The sequence below is a fragment of the Pseudorca crassidens genome, chromosome 14 (genome assembly GCF_039906515.1).
Source record: "Pseudorca crassidens isolate mPseCra1 chromosome 14, mPseCra1.hap1, whole genome shotgun sequence".
Taxonomy (NCBI): domain Eukaryota; kingdom Metazoa; phylum Chordata; class Mammalia; order Artiodactyla; family Delphinidae; genus Pseudorca; species Pseudorca crassidens.
This window is the reverse complement of record NC_090309.1, coordinates 57969626-57994933: the sequence shown is the minus strand read 5'-3', so window position 1 is coordinate 57994933 and position 25308 is coordinate 57969626. Positions and strand designations below refer to the sequence as shown.

The window sequence follows — 25308 nt, the reverse complement described above, 5'->3', positions numbered from 1 at the left end:
TTAATTTAGGAACTCAGCGGAGAGGCTCCTACTATATCTAGCTGATCTAAACTTGAGCTCATGATAACACTGCACGAAGCTATGGTAGATAAAAGTGATAGGTAATGCCAATAAGACGATTCCACTGACAACACAAACTCCTCCAAGAATTCTTCCAGGCATTGTGATAGGATACATATCTCCATAGCCAACTGTAGTCATAGAGATAATCACCCACCAGCAGGCAGCAGGGATGCTGGCGAAGTCCTTGTTGGATGTTTCCAGGTCCAACCCATGTTCAAGAAGCTGAGAAAGTGCACTAAAGATTGCCATGGCAACACAGATGAAGACAAGCAACATAACCATCTCTCGGTAACATCGTTTGAGAGTCAAACCAAGTGTCTGAAGACCAATGAAGTGACGGGCAAGCTTAATCACCCAAAAAATCCTCATCATCCTAAGCACCCTCAAGGTGACTCCAGCCCTCTGGAGTTGAGAGTTCTCGCCCGTAAATACTGTCATTAACACGGAGATGTAATACGGCGTGATTGCCAGTAAATCAATGATGTTCAGGGGTCTCTTGACAAACTCACACTTGTTTTTGGAGACGATGAACCTCACAATGCATTCTGCAGTGAACCAACCTATGCAGATAGCTTCAATTATCCTGTCAAGAGAACAAAAGAAGAATTGATCATTTTATTTTTAAGCATTTTAATAGCTCTCAGATTTCTTCAGATAGTACTACACTGACATACACATTCAGTTACCTTTCCAGAAAACATAAAAGAACAGACGGCATTACCAACATCATCAGACTCATCGGGATGCAACAGAACAACAAATACATCAACAAGTGAAAACTGAACTTGATGAAGTTCTTATTTATATATGGCATGTAATAGCATTGAAAGAAACATTTGTTTGCTTGTTGTCACTAATACTTAAAAAAAAAATCTCTCTCTTACTTGGTGGCTTGAAATTAACTTATACTCAGCTCACCACACTATGAAATGTTATTCCATGAGGGCAGTGGTTCTCTACTGTGATGTAAGTTATTAGGTAGGTCAGAAGGACTTGGTTCCTACAGACAGTGGAGACACCCAAGTTTTCAATGATTTACTTCTTGGTAAATAGGAATGAACTCAGTATCATCTCCGAAAATGTTACTGTATTTTTTTTTTCCTACAGGCTGTGTGGGAGACACTGAATCTAAGCCTGCCTTTTGGGCTTTTCAGGAATGCCAGTGCCCTCACCAGAAGAGCACCAGGTCATGACCATCCTCATCACAAGCGTTACAGTGGAAAAAAGGCTGAGGAATCCTGCAGTGGAGCAAAACAATCACTAAGACCCAACAAGTTTGTTTGTTTGTTTTCCATAGCTATTTTGATTCAACATGTATCTTTAAAATATAGGGCCATGGACTTCCCTGGTGGCGCAGTGGTTAAGAATCCGCCTGTCAATGCAGGGGACACAGGTTTGAGCCCTGCTCCGGGAAGATCCCACATGCTGTGGAGCAACTAAGCCCGTGAGCCCCAACTACTGAGCCCGCATGCCACAACTACTGAAGCCCGAGAGCCTAGAGCCCGTGCTCCACAACAAGAGAAGCCACCGCAATGTGAAGCCCACACACCACAGCGAAGAGTAGCCCCCGCTCGCCGCAACTAGAGAAAGCCCGTGCACAGCAACGAAGACCCAACGCAGCCATAAATAAATAGATAAATAAAATATAGGGCCACATTTAACCTAGAGCAGTATTTACCAACCCTTCCATGTCACTGCACACGTTGAAAAGAATATTACCTACATAGCCTACTGGCGTCAAGGGGTAGCATTCCTGAAGTGGAAGCCACCAGCCTCGCCCCACACTCCCCAAGGCTGAGGAATTAAACCTCAGCACAGTGGTTAGGAAGCCCTGACCCAGAGTGAGAGGTAATGCTAAGGTAATTTTTAATTAAATTACACTTTTTTATTTGTAAATATTTTTATTTCAGTTATTTCATGCAGTAGCTTTAGAAAAGAAAATGCACTACAGTACATGTCTGTACAGTACAGTACAAATATGACTAATAAAATGTTTTAAACATGGCATTTAAAAAATTATAATTAAATTACATTTTAAAATTCAAATTTAAAGTTACTGTCCTTATACCATCATTCATTTTTCTCCACATAATTCTGTCTTACTATTGACCTAGACCCAAACATGAGAAGTATGATGGAGAGAGAAGAAAATGTAGCAGGTGGGATGGTAAGGTCTGTGGGGCAACATTTTGAAAAGAAGTACCCAAAGTGCATGGCACAGAACACAGATTGCACTGAATGCTTCTCAGGGAAATGAATAAATAAAATTAACCATGTTCCCCTACTATGGAGGTTCCTAGGGCCATAGAGATTAATTTGATTTATGTCTTGAATAGGTCGTACATTCACATGGTTTAAATTTCAAAGGTAAAAAAAAAGAGTACAGAAAGAAAATTCTCACTCTCACCCTATTCCCCAGTCACTTGGTACCCCAGTATTCACTCCAGTCCCAATTCCTCACTGGTCAGAAGGGCAAGAACCACTGACCAACAAGAAAGTGGTAACTTGAGTATATTAACTCCCTGTGGCTGCTGAAAAAATTACCACAGGGCTTCCTTGATGGCGCAGTGGTTGAGAGTCCGCCTGCCGACGCAGGGGACTTGGGTTCGTGCCCCCATCCGGGAGGATCCCACATGCCGCGGAGCGGCTGGGCCCGTGAGCCATGGCCGCTGAGCCTGCGCGTCCGGAGCCTGTGCTCCGCAACGGGAGAGGCCACAACAGTGAGAGGCCCGCGTACCGCAAAAACAAACAAACAAAACAACAACAACAAAAAAATTACCACAAACTTGGCGGCTTAAGACAACAAAAATTTATTTTTTCACATACCCAGAGGTCAGAAGTGCAAAATCATTATCATTGGGCCAAAATCAAGTGTTAGTAGGGCCCACTCCCTTCGGAGGCTCTAGGGGAGAATCCATTCCTTGCCTCTTCCAGCTCCTGGTTGGCATTCCTTGGCTTGAGGCCACATCACTCCTATCTCTGCCTCTGTGCTCACCATGTCAAATCTCCCTCTGCTTCCACCTTGTAAGGATACACATGATAGCATGCAGAGCCCCTGCGATAATCCAGGACAATCCTCCATCTCAAGATTCTTAATTTAATCATATCTGCAACATCCCGTTTGATACATAAGGTAATATCCACTGGTTCCCAAGGATTAGGACCTGATATCTTTTGTGGGGAGGGAGGGATTATTCTTCAGCCTACACACAAACTAAGCAAGAAGATACAGCCCACAGTGAAAGTAATCCAACCTATCGCCCAGTGAGGAAGATCAGCAGATGAGGTCACAGCTGCCCCTATTTCTTTCTCTATTGTATTACCTGCCGTTCTGCACAGAGACCCCATTACTCTGTGGTTGGCAGCAGCTTCTCTATCCCCACCAGGCTATCAGTAAAAGCTGCTGCCATAATGACCTCTATGAACCTGGAGGCTTAGAAAACTGGGAGGGTAACGAAACTTGGTAGATCTAGAAGATAGGAGACTGCATTTTTTCAATATTCAGTTTTAATAAACATATTAAAGGCATCCCTTCTCCCTGGTAATGCTCATCAAATACTCCATATGTTCCCCCATATTTCTAGCCCCTTGCAGTTAGGCAAGGTCACATGACCAGTTCTGATCTATGAGCTGTGGGCAAAATGACTACAGTTCTGGGCAGAGGCATGGAAGAGTAGGTGTGAATTCTCTTCCCTGCCACGGCAACCTGAAAGGCATGTGTCCTAAGTGGCTCCAAGATGGTGGGGTCCCTACCAGCTCAAGTCACTGAGTATGTGTTCAAAGAAAGACAGACATTCCCCATCCTGACTCTGATTGGACATGGGACATGGTATGTGAGCAACCAATAAATCCTTGTTGTGTTAAGCCACCAGAATTTCTAAGTTGGTTGCTATCCTAAGTAATAAACTGGTAAATTCAGTAAGTAATAAGATACACACTCAAAAAGGATTGCAAGAGCGCAAAGCAGTCACAGCAATAGTGTTCTCTGATCGGCTGTGGTTTTTATCAGTTCTCGAGCTAAAGTACTGTCTCTTCTCTAGCCAGACATGAGCAAGAGCACTAGACCTGATGCCGGGAGCCCCGCTGCTCTTCTCACTCTGATCTTCTAAGGGATCTCCCAGCAATAAAGTCCTAAGATCCTATTAAATTAAGAAGAGTAGGGGCTTCCCTGGTGGTGCAGTGATTGAGAATCCTCCTGCCAATGCAGGGGACACGGGTTCGAGCCCTGGTCCGGGAAGATCCCACATGCCGTGGAGCAACAAAGCCCGTGCGCCACAACTACTGAGCCCACGCCACGACTACTGAAGCCCGTGCGCCTAGAACCCGTGCTCCGCAACAAGAGAAGCCACCACAGTGAGAAGCCCGTGCACTGCAACGAAGAGCAGCCCCCGCTCTCCACAACTAGAGAAAGCCTGCGCACAGCAACGAAGACCCAACACAGCCAAAAGATTTTTTTAAATAAATTTATTTATTTATTTTTGGCTGCACTTCAGTAGTCGTGGGGCGGGCTCAGTAGTTGTGGCTCGCGGGCTCTAGAGCGCAGGCTCAGTAGCTGTGGTGCACGGGCTTAGCTGCTCCGCGGCATGTGGGCTCTTCCTGGACCAGAGATCAAACCCGTGTCCCCTGCATTGGCAGGCGGATTCTCAACCACTGAGCCACCAGGGAAGCCCAAGAAGAGTAAAAATTTTAATTGTGCCAAAAACACCAGAACATTTTCAGCTAATTACTTCCACCAGCAGCCAAATTGTTCAGATTAAAAAGGAGGAAATCCAAATGACACTAAATAATCTCTCAGTAAGGGAATTTCAAAGAGGTAAACCCATCTGTAATGAGGCCCATGGGGCTCCTCCTGCCCACCCCCCAAGTCAGACACAATTTATCCAGAATTCCACGCTAAGGAGATGAATAAGTGAGAAACCCCAGGCATCCCTCTTTCACCCAGGATTATGCCAAGGCATTCTCCAAAAACAAACACCACTAAGCCTGCCAAAACTCCCCATGTTTCCAAATGGCACTCTTGCCAGTGCCACCTCCAGCAACTGCTGGAAAACTTAAGCGCTGTGTTTTACTGAGCACTACAGCAAATGACTGGGCACTCCGAGGGCTACTTCTATAAAAAACAAACTGAGAAAAAGAACGGAAGAAGATACTGAGGATACCAGAATCCTTTGAAGCCCATTCTGATTTCTTTTGAGGCCCAAACAAATAGAAGCTCATGAATTCACAGCTAAATATATATATATATATGTATATATATATAGAGAGAGAGAGAGAGAGAGAGGGAGAGAGAGAGAGAGAGAGAGAGAGGCCTTTCAGTTCAGCACTGTGCTAAGCACTTTGTAGACATCATTTCATTTAACCCTTTACAAGAACTTTATGGAGTGTGTCCTTCCCCTAATATCCCCATTTTACAGATGACAAAACTGAGGCTGAAAAGTTAAACATCTCTTCTAAGATCACACAACTAAGAAACTGCAGTGGCATAGCTAATGAAACCCAGATCTATTGGGCTTTGAAGCACTAAGGAACATCTGAAAATGCTAATGATTTTTATGACAATGTTCATTGTTAATATTAAATTATATACGTCAATCTCTTGGTCTCCATGGTTGATGTATTAGAGCAGCATTTTTCACACTGCTGGTTCTTAGCCCATTAATGGATCAAAATTGATGGAGGGTTTTTTTTGGAAATTAAATAGAATTATTAGTGTGCATCAAAGTATAGTTTCATAAAACTTTTGTTTCAGTTACATATAGTTGTGTACTAAGTTACGATGTAAAATGTATTCCCTTCCATAGGCACTGAGGAGCTCAAAAATTGCTGGCAATCATCAGTCATTCTAATTCCCCCAACTGATCCGTCATGACAGAAGGCACTTCCGGCAATGACTCAGAGGTTTACAAACAGGCTCCACAGGAGAACAAATGCTTTTAGTGCTAACCATCCCCTCCTGCCTGCAAAAAAGACTAGGACAGGACATAAAAAGCCATTAACTATGTTGTATGAGGTGAAGATCAGTCTCCCTCTGGGTGCTAACTTCTCATCTTTTTCACTCAACATTTTATTGTGAAAAATTTCACACATGGAACAAATTAATTAATATTTTAAATATACTTGCTTATCACCTATTCACCCCTATATCCATCTATTAACCTTTCTTTCTTGGATGCATTTTAAAATAAATCCAGATATCGGTGCACTTCCATCTAAAAAATTCAGAGTGCATATTATTAACCAGAGTTCAATATTTGTTTCATTTCTTTCTTTTGATTTGAACTTTACATGCAATGGAATGCACAAACCTTATGTGCACACTCACTGAGGTTTGACAAATGTGTAACCTCTATAACTGAAACTCCTATCAAGACATAGAGCAATCACATCACCTGAGAGTTCCCTGCCTTATTCATCTTTGTATCTCCTGCCCTTACTTCCCATCAGACATACAAGTGCTCAACAGCTTTTTGTCCAGTACAATGTAGTGACTTTGACAGAACTTGAAGGACTGGAATGGCTCTTCTGGGAGCTTTAAGGGATAACTGAAGCCTGTCATCAAAAAATGGTGCTGAGGGGACTTCCTTGGTGGCACAGTGGTTAAGAATCTGCCTGCCAATGCAGGGGACACGGGTTCGATCCCTGGTCTGGGAAGATCCCACATGCCGTGGAGCAACTAAGCCCGTACGCCACAACTACTGAGCCTGCGCTCTAGAGCCCGCGAGCCACAGCTACTGAAGCCTGTGCGCCTAGAGCCCGTGCTCTGCAACAAGAGAAGCCACCCAATGAGAAGCCCGCGCACCACACGAAGAGTAGCCCCCACTCGCCGCAACTACAGAAAGGCCCGTGCGCAGCAACAAAGACCCAACGCAGCCACACACACAAAAAAAAAGAATCTGCCTGTCAATGCAAGGGACATGGGTTCAAGCCCTGGTCCAGGAAGATCCCACACGCCGTGGAGCAACTAAGCCCGTGTGCCACAACTACTGAGCCTGCTCTCTAGAGACCGCAAGTCACAACTGCTGAGCCCACGTGCCATGACCCGTGCTCCGCAACAAGAGAAGCCACCACAAGGGGAAGCCTGCGCACCACGGCGAGGGGTGGTCCCCGCTCGCCACAACTAGAGAAAAGCCCAAAAGCCCAGGTGCAGCAACCAAGACCCAGTGCAGCCAAAAATAAATAAATAAAAAGAAATTTATTTTGCAAACAATCGTGCTGAATTGAGTTGGATCCTTACCTTACACCAAGTACAAAAGTTAACTCAACATGGATTAACTGCCTAAATGTAAGACCTAAAACAAGTTTTTTAAAAATTCCTAGAAGAAAACATAGGGGAAAAGCTTCATGACATTGAACTTGGCCACGATTTCTTGGCTATGACACCAAAAGAACAAACAACAAAAACAAAAATAGACAAGTAGGACTACATCGAACTTAAAAGTTTTTGTGCCTCAAAAGACACAATCAACAGAGTGAAAAGGCAAGCTACAGAATAGGGGAAAATATCTGCAAATCATATATCTGATAAGGGATTAATATCCAGAATACATATCGAACCCCTACAACTCAACAACAAAGGAATCAAATAGCCCAATTTAAAAATGAGCAAAGGACTTGCACAGACACTTCTCAAAGATGGTATACAAATGGCCGGCAAGCATTTGAAAAGATGCTCAACATCACTAATCATCTGAGAAATGCAATCAAAACCAATCCGAAGGTATCACCTCACACACATCAGAATACCGACTATTAGAAACAAAAACCAGAAAACAAGTATTGATGAGGACGTGGTGAAATTAAAATCTCTGTGTACTGTTGGTAGGATTGTAAAATAGTGCAGCAGCTGTGGAAAACAGTACGGAGGTTCCTCAAAAAATTAAAAACAGGGCTTCCGTGGTGGCTCAGTGGTTGAGAGTCCGCCTGCCGATGCAGGGAACACGGGTTTGTGCCCCGGCCCGGGAAGATCCCACGTGACGCGGAGCGGCTGGGCCCGTGAGCCATGGCCGCTGAGCCTGCGCGTCCGGAGCCCGTGCTCCGCAACGGGAGAGGCTGCAACAGTGAGAGGCCCGCGTATCGCAAAAAAAAAAAAAAAAAAAAAATTAAAAACAGAGCTTCCATATCATCCAGCAATCCCACTTCTTGTTATATATCCAAAAGAACTAAAAGCAGGGTGTTAAAGAGGTATTTACACACCTGTGTTCATAGCAGCACTATTCACAATAGCCAACAGGTGGAAGCAACCCAAATGTCCATTAATGAATGACTCCGTAAATAGAATGTGTCACAGTCTTACAATGGAATATTATTCAGCCTTACAAAGGAAGAAAATCCTGTCACATGCTAATAAATGGATGAACCTTCAGGACGTTATACTAAGTGAAAGATACCCAGGCTCACACACACACAAAGACAAAGACTGTATGATTCTACCTATAGGAGGTATCTAAAGCAGTCAAAATTCAGAGAAGCAGAAAATAGAATGGTGGTTACCAGGGGCTGAGGGAAGAGGAAAAGGACAAGTTGTTGTTTAACGGGTATCTCCCCTAATATCTCCATATTACAGATTACAAAACTGAAGTTAAAAAGTCAAACATCTTTTCCAAGATCACACAACTAAGAAATTGCAGTGGCACAGGTAATAAAACACGGATCTACTGGGCTTTGAAGTACTAAGGAACATCTGAAAATGCTAATGATTTTTATGACAATGTTAATTGTTACTATTAAATATGTCAATCTCTTAGTCTCCATGGTTTATGTGTTAGAGTAGCATTTTTCATACTGCTGGTTCTTAACACAGTTTCAGAATTGCAAGATGGTAAATTTTATGTTATGTATTTTTTTACCCAAAATAAAAATACATACATGAAACTGTCCAACGAAGGGGAGAAGACAGGAGGCTCCTGAAGCAAGGAGCCCTTCTCCACTTGTAACTTGCTGTGAAACCACGGATAAGCTATTTAATCTCTCTTCCTGAATTTTCCTCAATGGTTAAATGATGAGAATAACAGTAAGACCCATCTCTCAGATTGTCTTAAGAATTAAATGAATTAATATGAAATAATGGTAAGTGCTCAATAAATCGTGTCTATAATTATCATTATTACACACCATCTCTGGGCTTGTAGTCTTCCCTTCACACTCAAAAGGAGATCATGTCAGTGTTTTCCTGAGTGCAAGAGAAGGCAAGAATGAAATCTCCATCCTTTCATTCTCTCTTCTCCCAAGAATTCTGCCTATATTCTCACACACTGCTGGCTGTAGCATAAACCGGTACAACCACTTAAAAGAGCAATTGGCAGAACCTATCAAGCTTTATACTGCACGTGAAACCCAGCCACCTACTCCAGGAATTTATCCTACAAACACACTTGCATATTTACATAAGAATATGTACAATGAGATCCACTGTTTGTAATACCCAAGGATAAAAAAATATATAAACATCTCTCCAGAGGAGATTGATTACATAAATGTATTTCTTAAAGTTATTAGGTTGAACCATATGAAATTGACATTGGAAATTTTATGACTCTACCTTATGCCATGTAGCCACGAAAAAGAGTTAAGGTGCATTCCTGAGCTTTGATGTGAAACAGTCTTCAAGATGTACAGGTGCAGACCAGTACATATATTATGCTCTAATTGTGTGTGTGCGCGTGTGTGTGTGCGTGTGTGTCTGCGTATATTGGAAGGATATTTAAGAAACTGTTAATATCAGTTGCTGCCTCTAGGGAGGGAGCCTGACCGCAGGATGGAAACTCACGTTCTACTTTATTACCTTTTGTGCTGTTAAATGATTTACCATGTGCACATTTTTCCAATTAAGAAAAATTTTAAAGAAAAAGTGAAAAGCATGCCCAACTAGAAGAGCAATCACCATGATGAAGTTGTCTGTGGCTTGAATCAACCAGCACAGCCCCAGGAGTAGCACAAAAAGAAAAGTTGCACCCTTCCTACCCCAAGCTTTCAGGCTTGAACGTATGAGGCATTTCTAGCAGGGCTATACAGTGTGATGATACATGGTGTAATAAAAATCTCCAACAAACTACATCACCGTCCACCAAATTCTCTACAGTCTCTTTCATGTCCTTATAAAAGTTTTCTCCATAAGTTCAATGGGGGAAAAAGGCAGGAATCAAACAAAAAAAAACTTGATTTTTTTCTTATGTATTTTAATTACCTTACAGAAAGAAAAAATCCATACCACTCATATATTTTTATCTTGTACTCTAGATCAGTAATGAAAATAAACAAAAACATACATTAGGTACTTACTCAAGTACCAAGCATTTTTCTGTAAATGTATACATATTAATTCATTTAATTCTCACAACTGAATGCATAGTACGCAGAGAACAGGGATCCTCACTGGGCTGCCAAGTGAGATGTGCAGTGGAGAGAGGCGTGATTGTAGGATTTATGGCTGGAAGCCTTATGGCAACACTGAAGCCTTATGGCAAAGCTGACAGATTTTCAAAGTCAAGTTATAGCTTTAAAGGCAAAGGGAACCCCTTAAAGATTTGGCAACAGGTGGATTCATTTGTTGAATAAGCATTTCTTAAGAGGTTACCATGTGCTGGGCATATTGCCAGGCCTGTGAGCTGGGAAGAGGCCAAGTGTACTGTGGGAATATACAGCGGGCAGATGTTTATGGGCTGACTGGAGGGTGCGAACAATCAGGAGGCTGTGACACAGGCAAGAGAGGTGGAGGGCCCAAGCTGGCAGATGACGGGAATGAAATGAAATGAAATAATGCAATGAAATGAAATGGGGAATAGATGGCAGAAGACTTCAACAAGACCCTGCCACTGGCTGGCTGTGAAGGGCACAAAGAGCTACAGCTACAAGGATATGAGCAGACGGCCCAAGACTGAGCAGACCTTCAACACCATCCTGGACCTTGGAGAGATGTGTGGGTCGGAGGGAACCAGGCAGATGCCTCGAGGCAAGCGAAGTAAAGAAAACCACCCAGCAAAATCTTACTACAAGAGATGGCCGGGCTTCCCTGGTGGCACAGTGGTTAGGAGTCCGCCTGCCGATGCAGGGGACATGGGTTCGTGCCCCGGTCCGGGAGGATCCCAGATGCCGCGGAGCGGCTGGGCCCGTGAGCCATGGCCGCTGAGCCTGCGCGTCCGGAGCCTGTGCTCCGCAACGGGAGAGGCCACAACACTGAGAGGCCCGCATACCGCAAAAACAAAAACAAAAAAAACAAAAACAAACAAACAAAAAAGAGATGGACACTGTGAACCAGTCTCTTGATTTTCCTAACAGATGAAAAGACAGAAATCATCTTTCCAGAGCCAAATTATGAAAAGAATTTCATCAACACCATGCTTCAGTGTTTGTGTTCATTACCCTGTAATCGAGGACTTGGCTCTGGGCTGCCTCTGAAGAAACCATCCACATTTCTGTGTGTATCTCTACCAGATGCTCTCAAAGTCGGGGACACCAGGGCAGCTTTTCTTCACCAGATGCTGAGGAATGAGTTTTCAGTAAACCACCATGTTCTAGGTGAACCTACACATAACAAGTGGAGAGACCCAAAATCTGCGGTTCTGGTTCTCACTACTAAAAAACTTCCCAGAGATGAGAGCAACAGAAACCCAGACCCATCAACACCTGCCCATCCAGGCCACCAGCGTTCTCCACTCCGGGTGGGCGCCCTTCATCCTGCAGGTACAATAATCTCCCCCAGCACCTTCACCTCCACTCCAAAGAGACACTAATCCATCTAAATAATGATGCAAGAAGATCAACTCACTGCAAGAATTGATCTGTTCCCAATTCATATACAACTACCCGATGGGTTCTACTCCTTCTTTTTTAAATTTCATTGGCAGTGCATTAGTAAAAGAATTTTTTAAAAAAGAAATGATATCAAGAGACCATCCTCCTCAGACATGATCATCTTATAAAAACTGATACCAATTCTTTTCTTTTTTTTTCTACTTTCTATTTTTTTACTTATTTTTTGACATTCTTTTTTTTTTTTTTTTGCGGTACGCGGGCCTCTCACCGTTGTGGCCTCTCCCGTTGCAGAGCACATGCTCTGGACGCGCAGGCTCAGCGGCCATGGCTCACAGGCCCAGCCGCTCCGCAGCATGTGGGATTTTCCCGGACCGGGGCACGAACCCGTGTCCCCTGCATCGGCAGGCGGACTCTCAACCACTGTGCCACCAGGGAAGCCCTGACATTCCTTTTTTAAATATTTTTTTCCATTATGGTTTATCACAGGATATTGAATATAATTCCCTGTGCTATATAGTAGGACCTTTTTGTTTATCCATCCTATATAAAATAGCTTACATCTGCTAATCCCAAGTCCTTTCCTCCCCCAATTCTTTTCTTTTTTTAAAAAATTATTTATTTATTTATTCATTTATTATTACTTTTGGGGGCTGTGTTGGGTCTTCGTTGTTGCATGCGGGGTTTCTCTAGTTGCAGCAAGCAGGGACTACTCTTCGTTGCAGTGCACGGGCTTCTCATTGCAGTGGCTTCTCTTGTTGCAGAGCACGGGCTCTAGGCACGTGGGCTTCAGTAGTTGTGGCACGTGGGCTCAGTAGTTGTGGCTCACGGGCTCTAGAGCACAGGCTCAGTAGTTGTGGCACACAGGTTTAGTTGCTCCGCAGCATGTGGGATCTTCCCGGACCGGGGCTCGAACCCGTGTCCCCTGCATTGGCAGGCGGATTCTTAACTACTGCACCACCAGGAAAGTCCCTAAAAACGGTTTTAAAAATGCAAAAACAATGCTATGTTTTATGTGTAAATACATATGTATGTACAAGCATATATTAAAAGTGTTTTTGATTTGCCCCTTTGCTTAGACCTGCTAGGCGTCCCTGCCTGGTGAGGAGGCTGAAGCCATGGAAGCCCCCGCATACTACACCTTGGAATAGCTGTCTTGGAGGAGGGCACATCCAGAGCCCCACATGCCACTGGGCCTGAACTGAGAACAAGCCTGGGCCTGGGCTCTGGATAACTTCCCTGCGCTGAGCCGCCCCTCCTGCCAAAGCCCCCAGTTCTGAGGGAACATGCACTACTGTGCATATGGGCTGCCACGTCACTCCTGCACCGGACATGCAGACGGTCCCCAGGTGGAGAGCGGCCAAAAACACTGGTGAGACCCGCACGTCCAACAGCCAGTGGCTAATCCAGGATGGAGCGACAGTCCCGTCAAGAAGAGGCCAAAGACAAACACCGCAGGGCACAATAGGGCCTGAATAGCCAGGAGATGCCAGCAGCAACGGAGGCCAAAAAACACGCGGCCAGATCGCCTCCAAGTGCCCAGGCCGCTTCCCAACCCACACCCCGAAGCTGCGGAAACCCTGTAGAGGCTTGAAGCCCTGTGGAACTCGGCAACAAGAAGAATCATGGCCTTCTGCCTGGCCCACATCGCCCCTTCAACACATGCCCTGGCCTGGGGCCTGGGTCATCCCAGTGGAGGGCTCGTTATGCCTGTCTGGACTCCTCCCCTGGGCCCCACCTTGCTCTGGGATGAGCCTGGAAGACTGTGGGGCAGAACATTCCATATGTCCCTCCTTTCCTGGATTACTGACAGGTTTCTCAATTAGAAATCTCTCTTCAGGGAATCCATACTATCTTAAGGAACTTTTTTGTAACTGTACTCAGAATTGTCATGTTTACATTAATTCCAATTATGAGCAATGATTAAAACGCGCTTCCTTTTAAAAAAAAAGTGTGGGCTTCCCTGGTGGTGCAGTGGTTAAGAATCCACCTGTCAATGCAGGGGACACGGGTTCAAGCACTGGCCCGGGAAGATCCCACATGCCACGGAGCAACTAGGCCAGTGTGCTACAACTACTGAGCCTGCGCTCTAGATCCTGTGAGCCACAACTACTGAGCCCGCGTGCCACAACTGCTGAAGCCCGTGCCCCTATAGCCCATGCTCTGCAACAAGGGAAGCCACTGCAATGAGAAGCCCGTGCACCGCAATGAAGAGTAGCCCCCGCTCGCTGCAACTAGAGAAAGCTCCCGCGCAGCAATGAAGACCCAAAGCAGCCAAAAAATAAATTAATTTTTTAAAAAGTGTGTTTTTGTTTGTTTGTTTGTTTTGGCTGCGCTCTGTGCATGCAGGATCTTAGTTCCCTGATCAGAGATCATACCCACACCCCTTGCATTGCGGGCAGAGTCTTAAGCACTGGACTGCCAGGGAATTCCCTAAAAGTGTTTTTAAATGCATAAAATAATAACACCAAAGTCAGGAAAGTGGCTATATCTGTGGAAAAGGAAGTGATTTCAATGGGGAAAAGGCACCTAGTAGACTTCAACTGTACTTTTTATGTTTTATTTCTTAAGATGGGTGGTAGGTACACAGGTGCTCGATGTACTATAATCTATACTTTTTTACATGCCTGAAAGACTTTATGATGGTTTTATGCACAACTTCTTCTTCTGCCTTCGTAAAACATGTATTTCCTTTATTTCACAGATCGATTTGTTCTGCTTTTTAAGTTTCTGGTAATTGTATTCAAAGAAAACAAATTTTGATTGGCATAAAGAAATCACATTTTTTAAAAATGCTTAAAGTTTGCTTTATTTTCAATAGTCTCCTAAGTTAAAAATAATTCTTTAGAGCATTTGCTGTAGAAATGTTAAAGCACCAACATCCACCATTTAAATAAATTATACAGATTAAATGAGAAATAGGGACAATTTGTTTTAAAAGCCCATTGTATAAGGTACTGTTTTTTTTGTTTGTTTATAAATTTATTTATTTATTTTGAGTTGCGTTGGGTCTTCGTTCCTGTGCGCAGGCTTTCTCTAGTTGCAGCGAGCGGGGGCTACTCTTTCGTTGTGGTGCGCAGGCTTCTCATTGCGGTGGCTTCTCTTGTTGAGGATCACGGGGCTCTAGGCATGCAGGCTTCAGTAGTTGTGGCATGCGGGCTTCAGTAGTTATGGCTCACGGGCTTAGTTGCTCCGCAGCATGTGGGATCTTCCTGGATCGGGGATCAAACCCATGTCCCCTGCGTTGGCAGGCGGATTCTTAACCACAGCACCAGCTATTATAATAGTCCCCAGCTATTTTTCCACTTTGGAATTTATCCAACATATGCACTTATACCAATTTGCAAAGAAACATGAAAAAGACTGTGTTCTGCACTCCTGTTTGCATTTTTGAAAAACTACAGTCGAGCTAACCATTCCACAGCAGAGTAGAGCAGGGACCTGGGAATCAAATGCCAGGTCACGACTTAACCACTATGTGAGTCTGACATCCTACTTAATCTATCTAAATCTCAGTCATAAAATGGGGATAAGAATGGTGCTACCTTGTAGGATTATTATGAGGCTTAGATGATAAAATAATTATAAAACTTTAACAAGTGACTAGCACATTATAAGTATTCAATAAATACTGACTATTACAGCCATTACTATAATTGATAGGACAGACACTTGTAAATGAACTGTGGCCCATCTATACAATGGAATACTACACAAATTTTAAAAAGAAGGAGGAAGATTTATATTAACTGATGTGGAAAGAGTTCCTAGATGTTAAGTGAAAAAAGCAAATTGCTAAACAAGATTATAGAATGATCCCAGTTATAAATTTCAAAGACACCTGTAAGGGGGCTTCCCTGGTGGTGCAGTGGTTAAGAATCCACCTACTAGGGCTTCCCTGGTGGCGCAGTGGTTGAGAGTCCGCCTGCCGATGCAGGGGACATGGGTTTGTGCCCCGGTCCAGGAAGATCCCACATGCCACGGAGTGGCTGGGCCCGTGAGCCATGGCCGCTGGGCCTGCGCTCCGCAACGGGAGAGGCCACGGCAGTGAGAGGCCCGCGTACCGAAAAAAAAAAAAAAAAAAAAAAAAGAATTCACCTGCCAATGCAGAGGACATGGGTTCAAGCCCTGGCCCGGGAAGATCCCACATGCCACAGAGCAACTAAGTCCGTGCGACACAACTACTGAGCCTGCACTACTGAAGCCGTGTGCCTAGAAGCCCGTGCTCCACAACAAGAGAAGCCACTACAATGAGAAGCCTGCGCACTGCAACAAAGAGTAGCCCCCGCTTGCTGCAACCAAAGAAAGCCCGTGCACAGCAACAAAGACCCAACGCAGCCAAAAAATAAAATAAAAAATAAATAAATTTATTAAAAAAATAAAAAGACACCTGTAGGGACTTCCCTGGTGATGCATGGATAAGACTCCATGCTCCCAATGCAGGGGGCCCAGGTTTGATCCCTGGTCAGGGAACTAGATCCCACATGCATGCCGCAACTAAGAGTTTGCATGCCACAACTAAGGAGCCCACCTGCTGCAACAAAGACCCGGTGCAGTCAAATAAATAAATATATATATAAATAAATAAGAGACATGTGTATAATATGCATATATAATTATGTGGATAGTGGATATACACATATATACACTCATATATATGTAGTGTGTATATTTGTATATATGCAAAGAAAATTTCTGGAAGAATACTCAGAAACTGGGTAATAGGATGCAGGAGAAAGAGGCATGTTTACTCTTTACTCTGTAACACTTAGAACCGTACTTTTTTCCAATGAGCAAAGTTTTCATTTGGAAAAAAAAAAAGAATAATGTTTAAAATAACTTGCTTACCAAAAGGGAGAAAAAAAGCACTTTGACTAAAGAAAAGGTATTAAAAGGAAGTTTCCACTGAATTCTAAAATTGGCAGCAGATAGAAAAACCCTGTACACATATTAAAAGAAACAGTCCACTGTGAAAGAACAGACTTTAACTGAGGTTCTGGGTTATGTTCAATCCTATCAGAGATCTATTAATTACTGGTTTCCAAAAATATCCACCTTATCTGCAAAGTAAAAGCACTGAGACTTTCATCTTCAGTTTCAAATATTGCTTTTTATTTTTAAAGTACTTTAAAAAACCTATTGAATTTACATAATATTGACCTAAAAGGCAATAGAAATAATACAGTTGAGTTTTAAATTTCTATCACCTGCTGTTTCATTTTTATTTCATTTTTTAAACTTGGGCTTAAAATAACACCTAAAGAAATTTAAATATCTTTACATCTCAAAGTCTCACAACACAAAGCAACTTTTAGAAATAATTTCTAAAGAACAGATTAAAATTACAGCAAGGCTTTGCATGCTAAAGAGATTTAAAACTCAAAAGAGAACACTGCTGGGCTTCCCTGGTGGTGCAGTGGTTAAGAATCTACCTGCCAATGCAGGGGACATGGGTTCAAGCCCTGGTCCGGGAAGATCCTACATGCCGCGGAGCAACTAAGGCCGTGTGCCACAACTACTGAGCCTGCGGTCTAGAGCCTGTGAGCCACAACAATTGAGCCCACCCGCTGCAACTACTAAAGCCCACACACCTAGCCCATGCTCCACAACAAGAGAAGCCACCGCAGTGAGAAGTCCATGCACCACAACGAAGAGTATCCCCTGCTCGCCGCAACTAGAGAAAGCCCGCGCGCAGCAAGACCCAACACAGCCAAAAATAAAATTAATTAACTAATTAATTTTTAAAAGTTTGAAAAAAAGAGAGAACACTGCTGCTGAGAAAACTGAGGGACCAAAAAGTAAAAGGCACAACTTATTTATATATGGTCCATGTTTTATTTTTTTAAATTTATTTATTTATTATTTTTTTAAACCCAAGCCCCCTGCATTGGGAGCACAGAGGCTTTATTTTATTTATTTATTTTTTAAAAAAATATTTATTTTATTTTTGGCTGCGTTGGGTCTTCGTTTCTGTGCGCAGGCGTTCTCTAGTTGCAGTGAGCAGGGGCTTCTCGTGGCAGTGGCTTCTCTTGTTGTGGAGCACGGGCTCTAGGCACGCGGGTTTCAGTAGTTGTGGAACTTGGGCTCAGTAGTTGTGGCTCGCAGGCTCTAGAGTGCAGGCTCAGTAGTTGTGGCACACGTGCTTAGTTGCTCCGCGGCATGTGGGATCTTCCCGGACCAGGGCTCGAACCCGTGTCCCCTGCATTGGCAGGCGGATGCTTAACCACTGTGCCTCGAGGGAAGTCCCTGTAGTTTTCTTTGAATGGGGTCCTAAATTAGAGAACAAAATATTTGCAATTTATGTCATTAACAAAGAGCTAATTTCTTAACTCTTTCTAAAAATCGCCAACTAAGAAAGTCATCGCCAAAATTTACACAGCTCACTGAAAAGTAAAATAAGTGAGTCCTAAGTATATGTAAAGATGCACATTTTTACTCAAGGCAAAAATAAATTAAAACTGGGCTTCCCTGGTGGCGCAGTGGTTGAGAGTCCGTCTGCCGATGCAGGGGACACGGGTTTGTGCTCCGGTCCTGGAAGATCCCACATGCCGCGGAGCTGCTCGGCCCGTGAGCCATGGCCGCTGAGCCTGCGCGTCTGGAGCCTGTGCTCCGCAAGGGGAGAGGCCACATTAGTGAGAGGCCCGCGAACCACAAAAATAAATAAATAAATAAAATAAAATAAATTAAAACTACTAGACACCATTTTTCACCTTCCAGCATGATAAAAAATCAAAAGTATAAGTATGTTATAAGTCATAATTCTAGTTATTACTTTAAAATGGGTATCTCAGAAATAACTAAAAAAAAAAAATCAAAAGTCTAATAACGCTTTGTAGGGTATGAAAAAACATGGTCTCTCACACACTGCTGGTGGGAGTATAAATTGATACAACTTTTTGCAGAGCAATTTGGAATTATCTATGAAAAAGACAAGTACAAAATATGGAGTAGATAACCAGCAAGGACCTACTGTAGCATAAGGAACTATATTCAATATCTTGTAATAACTACAAAGGAAAAGAATCTAAAAAAGAATACATATATATGTTACTGAATCACTTTGCTGTATACCTGAAACTAACACAACATTCTAAATCAATTATATTTCAATAAAAATTTTAAAAATTATATATATATAATTTTTTAAAAGGCAAGTACAAATGTCCTTTGACCCAATGACTTACTTTCAGGCATTTATCCTATGGATATACTTTCATGAAAGCAAAATAATGTACATGTACAAGGATATTCACTACAGCATTCCCTACAGACAAGAAACAATGTTAAGTGTCCAGAAATTATAGGACATTCATACAATGGAACGTCATGCAGCTGCATAAAAGAACTGAGCAGTTCTTGGGATTTTCTGTTGTTGTTTTTTGGCTGCGCAGAGTGGTTTACCGGGTCTTAGTTCCCGGATCTTAGCTCCCCACCAGGGATTGAACCCACCCTGGCAGTGAAAGGGTCAGGTCTTAACCACTGGACCGCCAGGGAAGTCCCCAAACCATATATTCTTATCTTTATCCCTTTTGCACAGTAAGTACTTGATAAATAATGACTCCCTGACTTAACAGACTTTTTTCTCATTCTAGCACAGGATCCCATTCTCCTCAACTAAGAGTTCTACCGCCTGAATGCCTCAGCCTTAACCCACAGAGCTCTTCAATCTATGCAAGAGAAGATACATTCCTGGAAGGTTATATTTTGAAATGTAGATAAACAATAGATATTTATTGTGCCTGAATAATAGTTTTTTCTAAAAGATGCTATCATAATAAATAGTACAATATAAGAGAATTTAGATGCCTTCTAGGGCTTTTCATCTCATCTAGTTTGGTGGCTAAGACATGGTTATATAAAAAAATAACCACCATGCTAGGAAGGATATTACAGCTGCCAAATGAGTCACACAAGTAAGCAGTCTCTCAAGAAACTCAGGAGGAAATATCACATCTACTAGGGTAGTCAGGAAACGCTTCAAAAGGGAAACAGAATCAGAGTTGGGCTTGATGGATGATCTAAAAGGGACTGACTGCACAGTAAGGGACATCCAGGTGGTTCAGGAGCAAGTGAACAGGCTGGTCTGGACAAATGGAGCCTGCAGGTGGCAGGGAGTGCTCCTAGATCCTGGAAATCCACTTACTCAGTCCCTGAGCCTGTATCCTTCCAATGCCCTGGATTTATTTTGATTCTTCCTACTATCTCCCAGAGTTGTCATTTCATCTCCATTCTCACCAACCTGAAAGCAATCCAAGCTCTCATTCCCTCCCTCTGCAAAAATTTCCAAATTAATCCTCCTATTTCCAGTCTCCACCATTTCCAATTTATGGTGTACAACTCATGACATTTGTTACCTTATACTCATGATCCACTCACCCCAAACCTGCCAACAGCTAACCACTGCCTGCAAAATAAAATTATTCTCCCTCTCATTCCAGACCTTCTAACATTGCCCTGTCTCCATCTCTCACTCCATCACTGGACTCACACTCCCTAAACGTAATATACAAATGTCATGCCTAGGCCCTAGATGTTCCTATTACCCGGAAAATCTCCGTATTTTGTTCCCAGGTGGGGTACACATGGTTGTACAGGTTTCAAACACTGTAGTTTACATAAATGATACCACCTGCCAGTGTTGGGCAGTGCACAACCTCTGCAACCTTCCAAAGACAGCTTGTTTCCATCCTCTTCCACCTTGAGACCTTCCCAGAACAGCTCAACCCAATTGTTGATCAATTGTGCCTCTGATTCCTACATCAATTGCCAGCTTGACACGGTTTCCTCACCCAAAAATGTTACAATATTTGGAATACCGAGAGTACCTTGAACACAGCGGATACTCAAAAGATGCTTGCAAATTACAGTGGGTAAGTCAACAAAGGCAGATTGTGGTTAACGGGCAAAAAGCCTTGGGGAGGGACTTCCCTGGTGGCCCAGTGGTTAAGAATCTGCCTGCCAATGCAGGGGACACGGGTTCGAGCCCTGGTCCACATGCCACGGAGCAACTAAGCCTGGGCGCCACAACTGCTGAGCCTGTGCTCTAGAGCCCGCAAGCCACAACTACTGAAGCCTGCATGCCTAGAGCCCGTGCTCCGCAACAACAGAAGCCGCCGCAATGAGAAGCCCGCGCACCACAAAAAAGAGTAAACACCGCTGGCCGCAACTAGAGAAAGCCTGAGTGCAGCAATGTAGACCCAATGCAGCCAAAAATAAATAAATTAAATAAAAAAAAAATTTTTAAAAAGCCTTGGGGAATTCCCTGGCGTCCAGTGGTTAGGACTCCACACTCTCACTGCCAAGGGCCAGCATTCGATCCCTGGTCAGGGAACTAAAAATCCCATAAGCCACGCAGCGCGGCTAAACAAAACAAGACAAAACAAAACAAACCAAAGGTAAAGAGCCTTGAAGGCCAAGAGAGAAGTTCCGACTTCATTTGGGAGATGATCAGAATATGATCAGAAAGATGTTTTAGGAAGAAAGCCTAATTTCAGCAACCACAAGCAAACAGGGTTTGAGACACTATTCTCAAAGTACCACCTTAGTTGTCTGTTGGAGGGGGCCTGTGGGAGGCTCCCTCTGTAATGTGCAGCGTCCTCAAGTCATTCAGTCATCCCTCAGTTTATCTGTTTGGGATTACAGATAATGGTTTTCATATACCTACACTCAGAGTGAAGCTTAAAACTGGGCCATTAAGCCAAGAAAAACATGTCTCTGCCTGAAATATCTGCGTATCTAGGAAACAGTTCTGACGTGAATAATTATATACATACATAAAATACATATACACAAATTAAACATTTATCTTCTTCCTTCACTTCTTTTGCAGTCTTCCTCTTTTCCATCTGTCTCTTCCCTTTTTGGTTTCTTTCTCTCTTTCCCCCTAAAATTATTATTCATGTCTCTCATTTCTTTCATAAGTACATAAATTAATTTCATTGTACTGATGGAGTACCAAATAAGCAATTCTTATCTGTAAATTGAAAACTCAGAAACTAATACATTAAACAAAATGAGTTTTCTAATTAATTTCCTTTCAAAGCATGTGTCTTAGATTTCATGTCAAGATAGCATATCAGTAATGGACTCCATGGTCCCAGATAGTTTATTTACTTCCTAAATTTAAATAAAAATCTTTACTCTCCAAAGGAAGAATATTATGTGGAAGTAATCCACTCCAGTATCAGGGCACATAGCACCAGTGGAACCATGCACATGTCTATCAGGAAAAGATTACCAGGCAAGCAACCAAGTTTTTAAAATGAATGGAGAGTAAATCTTAAAAGAAGATCCAAGGTAAAACACATGATACAATTTTGTGTTTGTGCCCAAAGAGGCTGTCTCCCTTGAAAGCCCAACTTTACTGTTTATTCCTCCCACCAAATATGCAAAATAAACTCACTAGTACTAAAAACAGAAGTATGCTATCACTACTGAAAGGTAAGCACTATCAAAGGAAAGATCAAAATATTTTCCTTTCATCCTACTAAAGTGAAAAGAAAAACCATTAAATACTGGATACTGTTTCTGAACTTAGGGCAGTTTCCCATGGTTTTTTCCCTCCCCAGCCTGAAGATCTTCCGGAAGTTACAGTGTGAATCTGGTAACAAACGGTGGACAGGTGCTTTGCTAACTCCATACTTGGTAGGAAAAGAAGAGGAAAAGGGCACGGACAACCATTATTTAGAGTCTATCGCTAAATTAATCTCCTTTATAAAAATTCCATTACAACTAATGTTATGCAGAGTATATAGAGTGTGTGGGCAGTGTACAGCAGACCACACCATGATAACAAGACTTCATCTTTTCAAACACCATCAGAAATTGGCAAATAATTCAAACTGCTCTTAGCCCAAGGTTAAATTGTTGAATACTAACGATAAAAGTTTAGAGAAATCTAATTAACCGGTTGCTAATTTGCTCAAAAGTAAACTACAAACATGGGAGGCTTGTTCATCTCTATCTGCGTCTCCCCAAGGCTGGCGATTCGCCCTCAGGAGGGGCGTCTAGTGGGCGTACCAGAGCCGGCTAGAGCTGGGGAAAGCGGGGTGGGGTGGGGGGTAGTGACGACCAACCCACCCCTTGGCTCGCCGCGCCTGTGGCCGCGCTCGGCCCAGAACCCGGCCTGGCTTGGCCTCCCGGAGGCAAACAGGACGGAGACTGGACCGACGGACGGGACGGACAGACTCGACAGGACGGACAGGACGGGCAAAGAAGCAGTGCGTCCTACCCGGAGGGCTCCCTCCCAGGGCCGGCGGAGTACCTGCTCCGGTCATCCAGGCTGCGGTTGTCGGCCGCCGCGGCGCGCCAGTCGGGCAGTGTGCTGGCGCACAGCACCACCATGGACACGATCACGAACACCACTGACACGCTGGCCAGGATCTGCGCGGCCAGGGACGACGTGGGCTCCTCGAAGGTCCGCCGCATGCGCTCCAGCCAGCGCCGGGAGGGAGCCGCCTCGGCACCGCCGGGTCGCGCCTCGTCGCGGCCCAGCGCGCCCGGCTCTTCGGCCGTGTAGAAGGTGTAGGTGTCGGACATGCGGTCGTCGAGGCGGCGCTGGCAGCAGTACTCGAGGTGCGCGCCCTCCAGGCCCCAGTAGATCATCTCATTGTAGAAGGAGAGCTCGCACATCCGCGGCGCGAAGCGCAGCTTGCCGTGGCCGCGCACGTATAGCAGGATGAAGCCGAAGGCCTCCGAGTGCCGGTCAAAGAAGTACTCGTTGCGCTCGCGGTCGTAGTCGTCGCACACCTCGAGCACGTCGCGCTCCGAGCGACAGCCGTGCAGCCGGCTCACGCGGCGCAGCGGGAAGTCCTTCAGTAGCTCCCGGGATAGCGAGTACCGGGCGCCGCCCACGTTCAGCACCACCGAGGCCGCCCCGCTGCGCCTGTAGGTCATGGCTGGCAGCCCAGAGGCCCCGAAGCCCGACGGCGCCGCCGCCGCCCCCCCGGCCGCCGCGCGGGGCCTGCCTGCCGTTGGCCGACCGGGGAGCGCGCCGTCGGGCCCCGCAGGCTGTCCCGCCGGCTCTCCCTCCGTGCTCCGCTGCTGCCCTTCGCTGGCCCGGGAGCCCCTCGGCTCTAGCCTCTTCGGCAGTCCGGTGTGGCTGCTAGCGACGCTCCCTCAGCACGGCAGTACCTGTAGGTGGCCGGGGAGTCCCCTCTGGCGCCAGCGCTGCGCCCCACGGGCCGAGAACGAAGCTGCCAGCGCCGCCGCCCCTCGCGTCTGAGGAAACCCCCTCCGAGGCCGGGGTGCCCTTTCAAGGCGGCGGCGCTTTCCCCCCTGGGGGGCGTGCGTGCCGAGAGGAGGCGCTGGCGCTGGATGTCTCCGGGTCCCTGGCGCTCCCTCCGGCCGCGGCTCCAGCTAGCGCCCCGCCACCGTCCAGAGGCAAGAGGTAAAGTGAGCAGGTTCGGAGGCGGCGAAGAGCCGGCTCCGAGAGGCGGGGGCGGGGCCTCCTCGCGGTTCCCCCTCCTTGCCTCCTGGCTCCGCTCTGCTCACCTCCCTCCACGCGCCGCCCTCCTCTTCCCATCCGCGCCCTCACCTCGCTCGGGCTGGGATTCCCCGGCGCCCCTCCCTGGACCTCGGGCTCCCCGCCTCGTGACGCCGTCCTCCCCCTCCGCTCCCGCCCCCAGTGGCCAGGAGGGGTCTGCGGAGCAGGGATGCACTGAACCTGGAGCCCCGGGTGGAAGGGGTAGCAAAACCCCGCGGCCGGGGTCTCGGCTCCAGCGTCCCGCCCCGGACCATCGGGATGACTTGGGGAGTCTCCAAGGGCCCTTTTAACGGCCCCCAAAGGGAGGCGACAGGAAGGTAAGGAGGAGTGAGGACTGGGGTGCGGGATATGAGGGGCGGGGACAGACGGCGTTGGGAGAGCTTTTTTCTTCTAGAAGCTATTCGGAGCCCAGCTCGGTTTCTGAGACCGCCCCAAAGGATTTCTCAGACAAGGCACCCCAGCAATTCTTTTCTTGCCGACTTTGTTCTTCCTCTCCCGGCGCGGAGACTTACGTACCGCGTGCTCCGAAGGCGGCCACACATCCCAGCACCCAGTCTCGGTGCCGCCTTCCCGCCTGCCCTGTCTTGGAGGGGAGCGGCTCGAGCCCACGCTTTCTGGGGCGCGGGTCCTAAAAGAGCGCCGAAGTGTAGCGCCGCTGGACCCTCTCGTGACGCTTCCTGCGGAGTGGCGTGAAAGTCTGGGGAGAATTGCCTTGCCACTGGCAAGAACAGAATTTCGCATTGCCTTCGTCTGCCTCCTCCTTTTCATAATGTCTTGATTTCCCCCATGCACCTCCAAGTCGGCTGCAGCACCGGCCCTCGGAGCTTGAAGAAGCCCTTTAAGGCTCTGCAGAGCGAATTGCCCTGGGCACTGCTCGATGCTCTGGGAATGGGCTCCATTTGGCAGGGATTATTTTAAATTGCTCCCAGCAATTCACACGGCACCCGATACAGGCAGCCCTGCCCGCGCAGTACCCGCCAGAGGCGAAACAGGTGAGTTGTAAGGCAAGCTAT

The 25308-nt window shown here is 45.4% G+C and overlaps 1 protein-coding gene across 2 annotated transcripts; it reads right to left on the bottom strand.

Moving 5' to 3' along the window:
- On the bottom strand, positions 1-24337 carry KCNG3 (potassium voltage-gated channel modifier subfamily G member 3). Of its 2 annotated transcripts, none has more exons than XM_067703917.1 (2): positions 23042-24337; positions 1-646 (listed from the first exon to the last, which is right to left on the bottom strand). In XM_067703917.1, exons 1-2 carry the CDS (start codon positions 23704-23706, stop codon positions 1-3), a joined length of 1311 nt encoding a protein of 436 aa, XP_067560018.1. In that variant the 5' UTR covers positions 23707-24337. The 2 variants fall into 2 exon arrangements, with proteins under 2 accessions (XP_067560018.1, XP_067560019.1); XM_067703918.1 differs by having other exon boundaries at positions 23075-24337.
- Between the last annotated feature and the right edge of the window lie 971 nt (positions 24338-25308).

Bases quoted from the DNA above. Each gene is read 5' to 3' on its own strand.
- KCNG3 (XM_067703917.1), bottom strand. From the start codon at position 23,706: ATGACCTACAGGCGCAGCGGGGCGGCCTCGGTGGTGCTGAACGTGGGC. The intron at 647-23,041 runs GTAGGACGCACT...TTCTCTTGACAG, and splicing joins CCTGGGAGGGAGCCCTCCGG to GATAATTGAAGCTATCTGCA.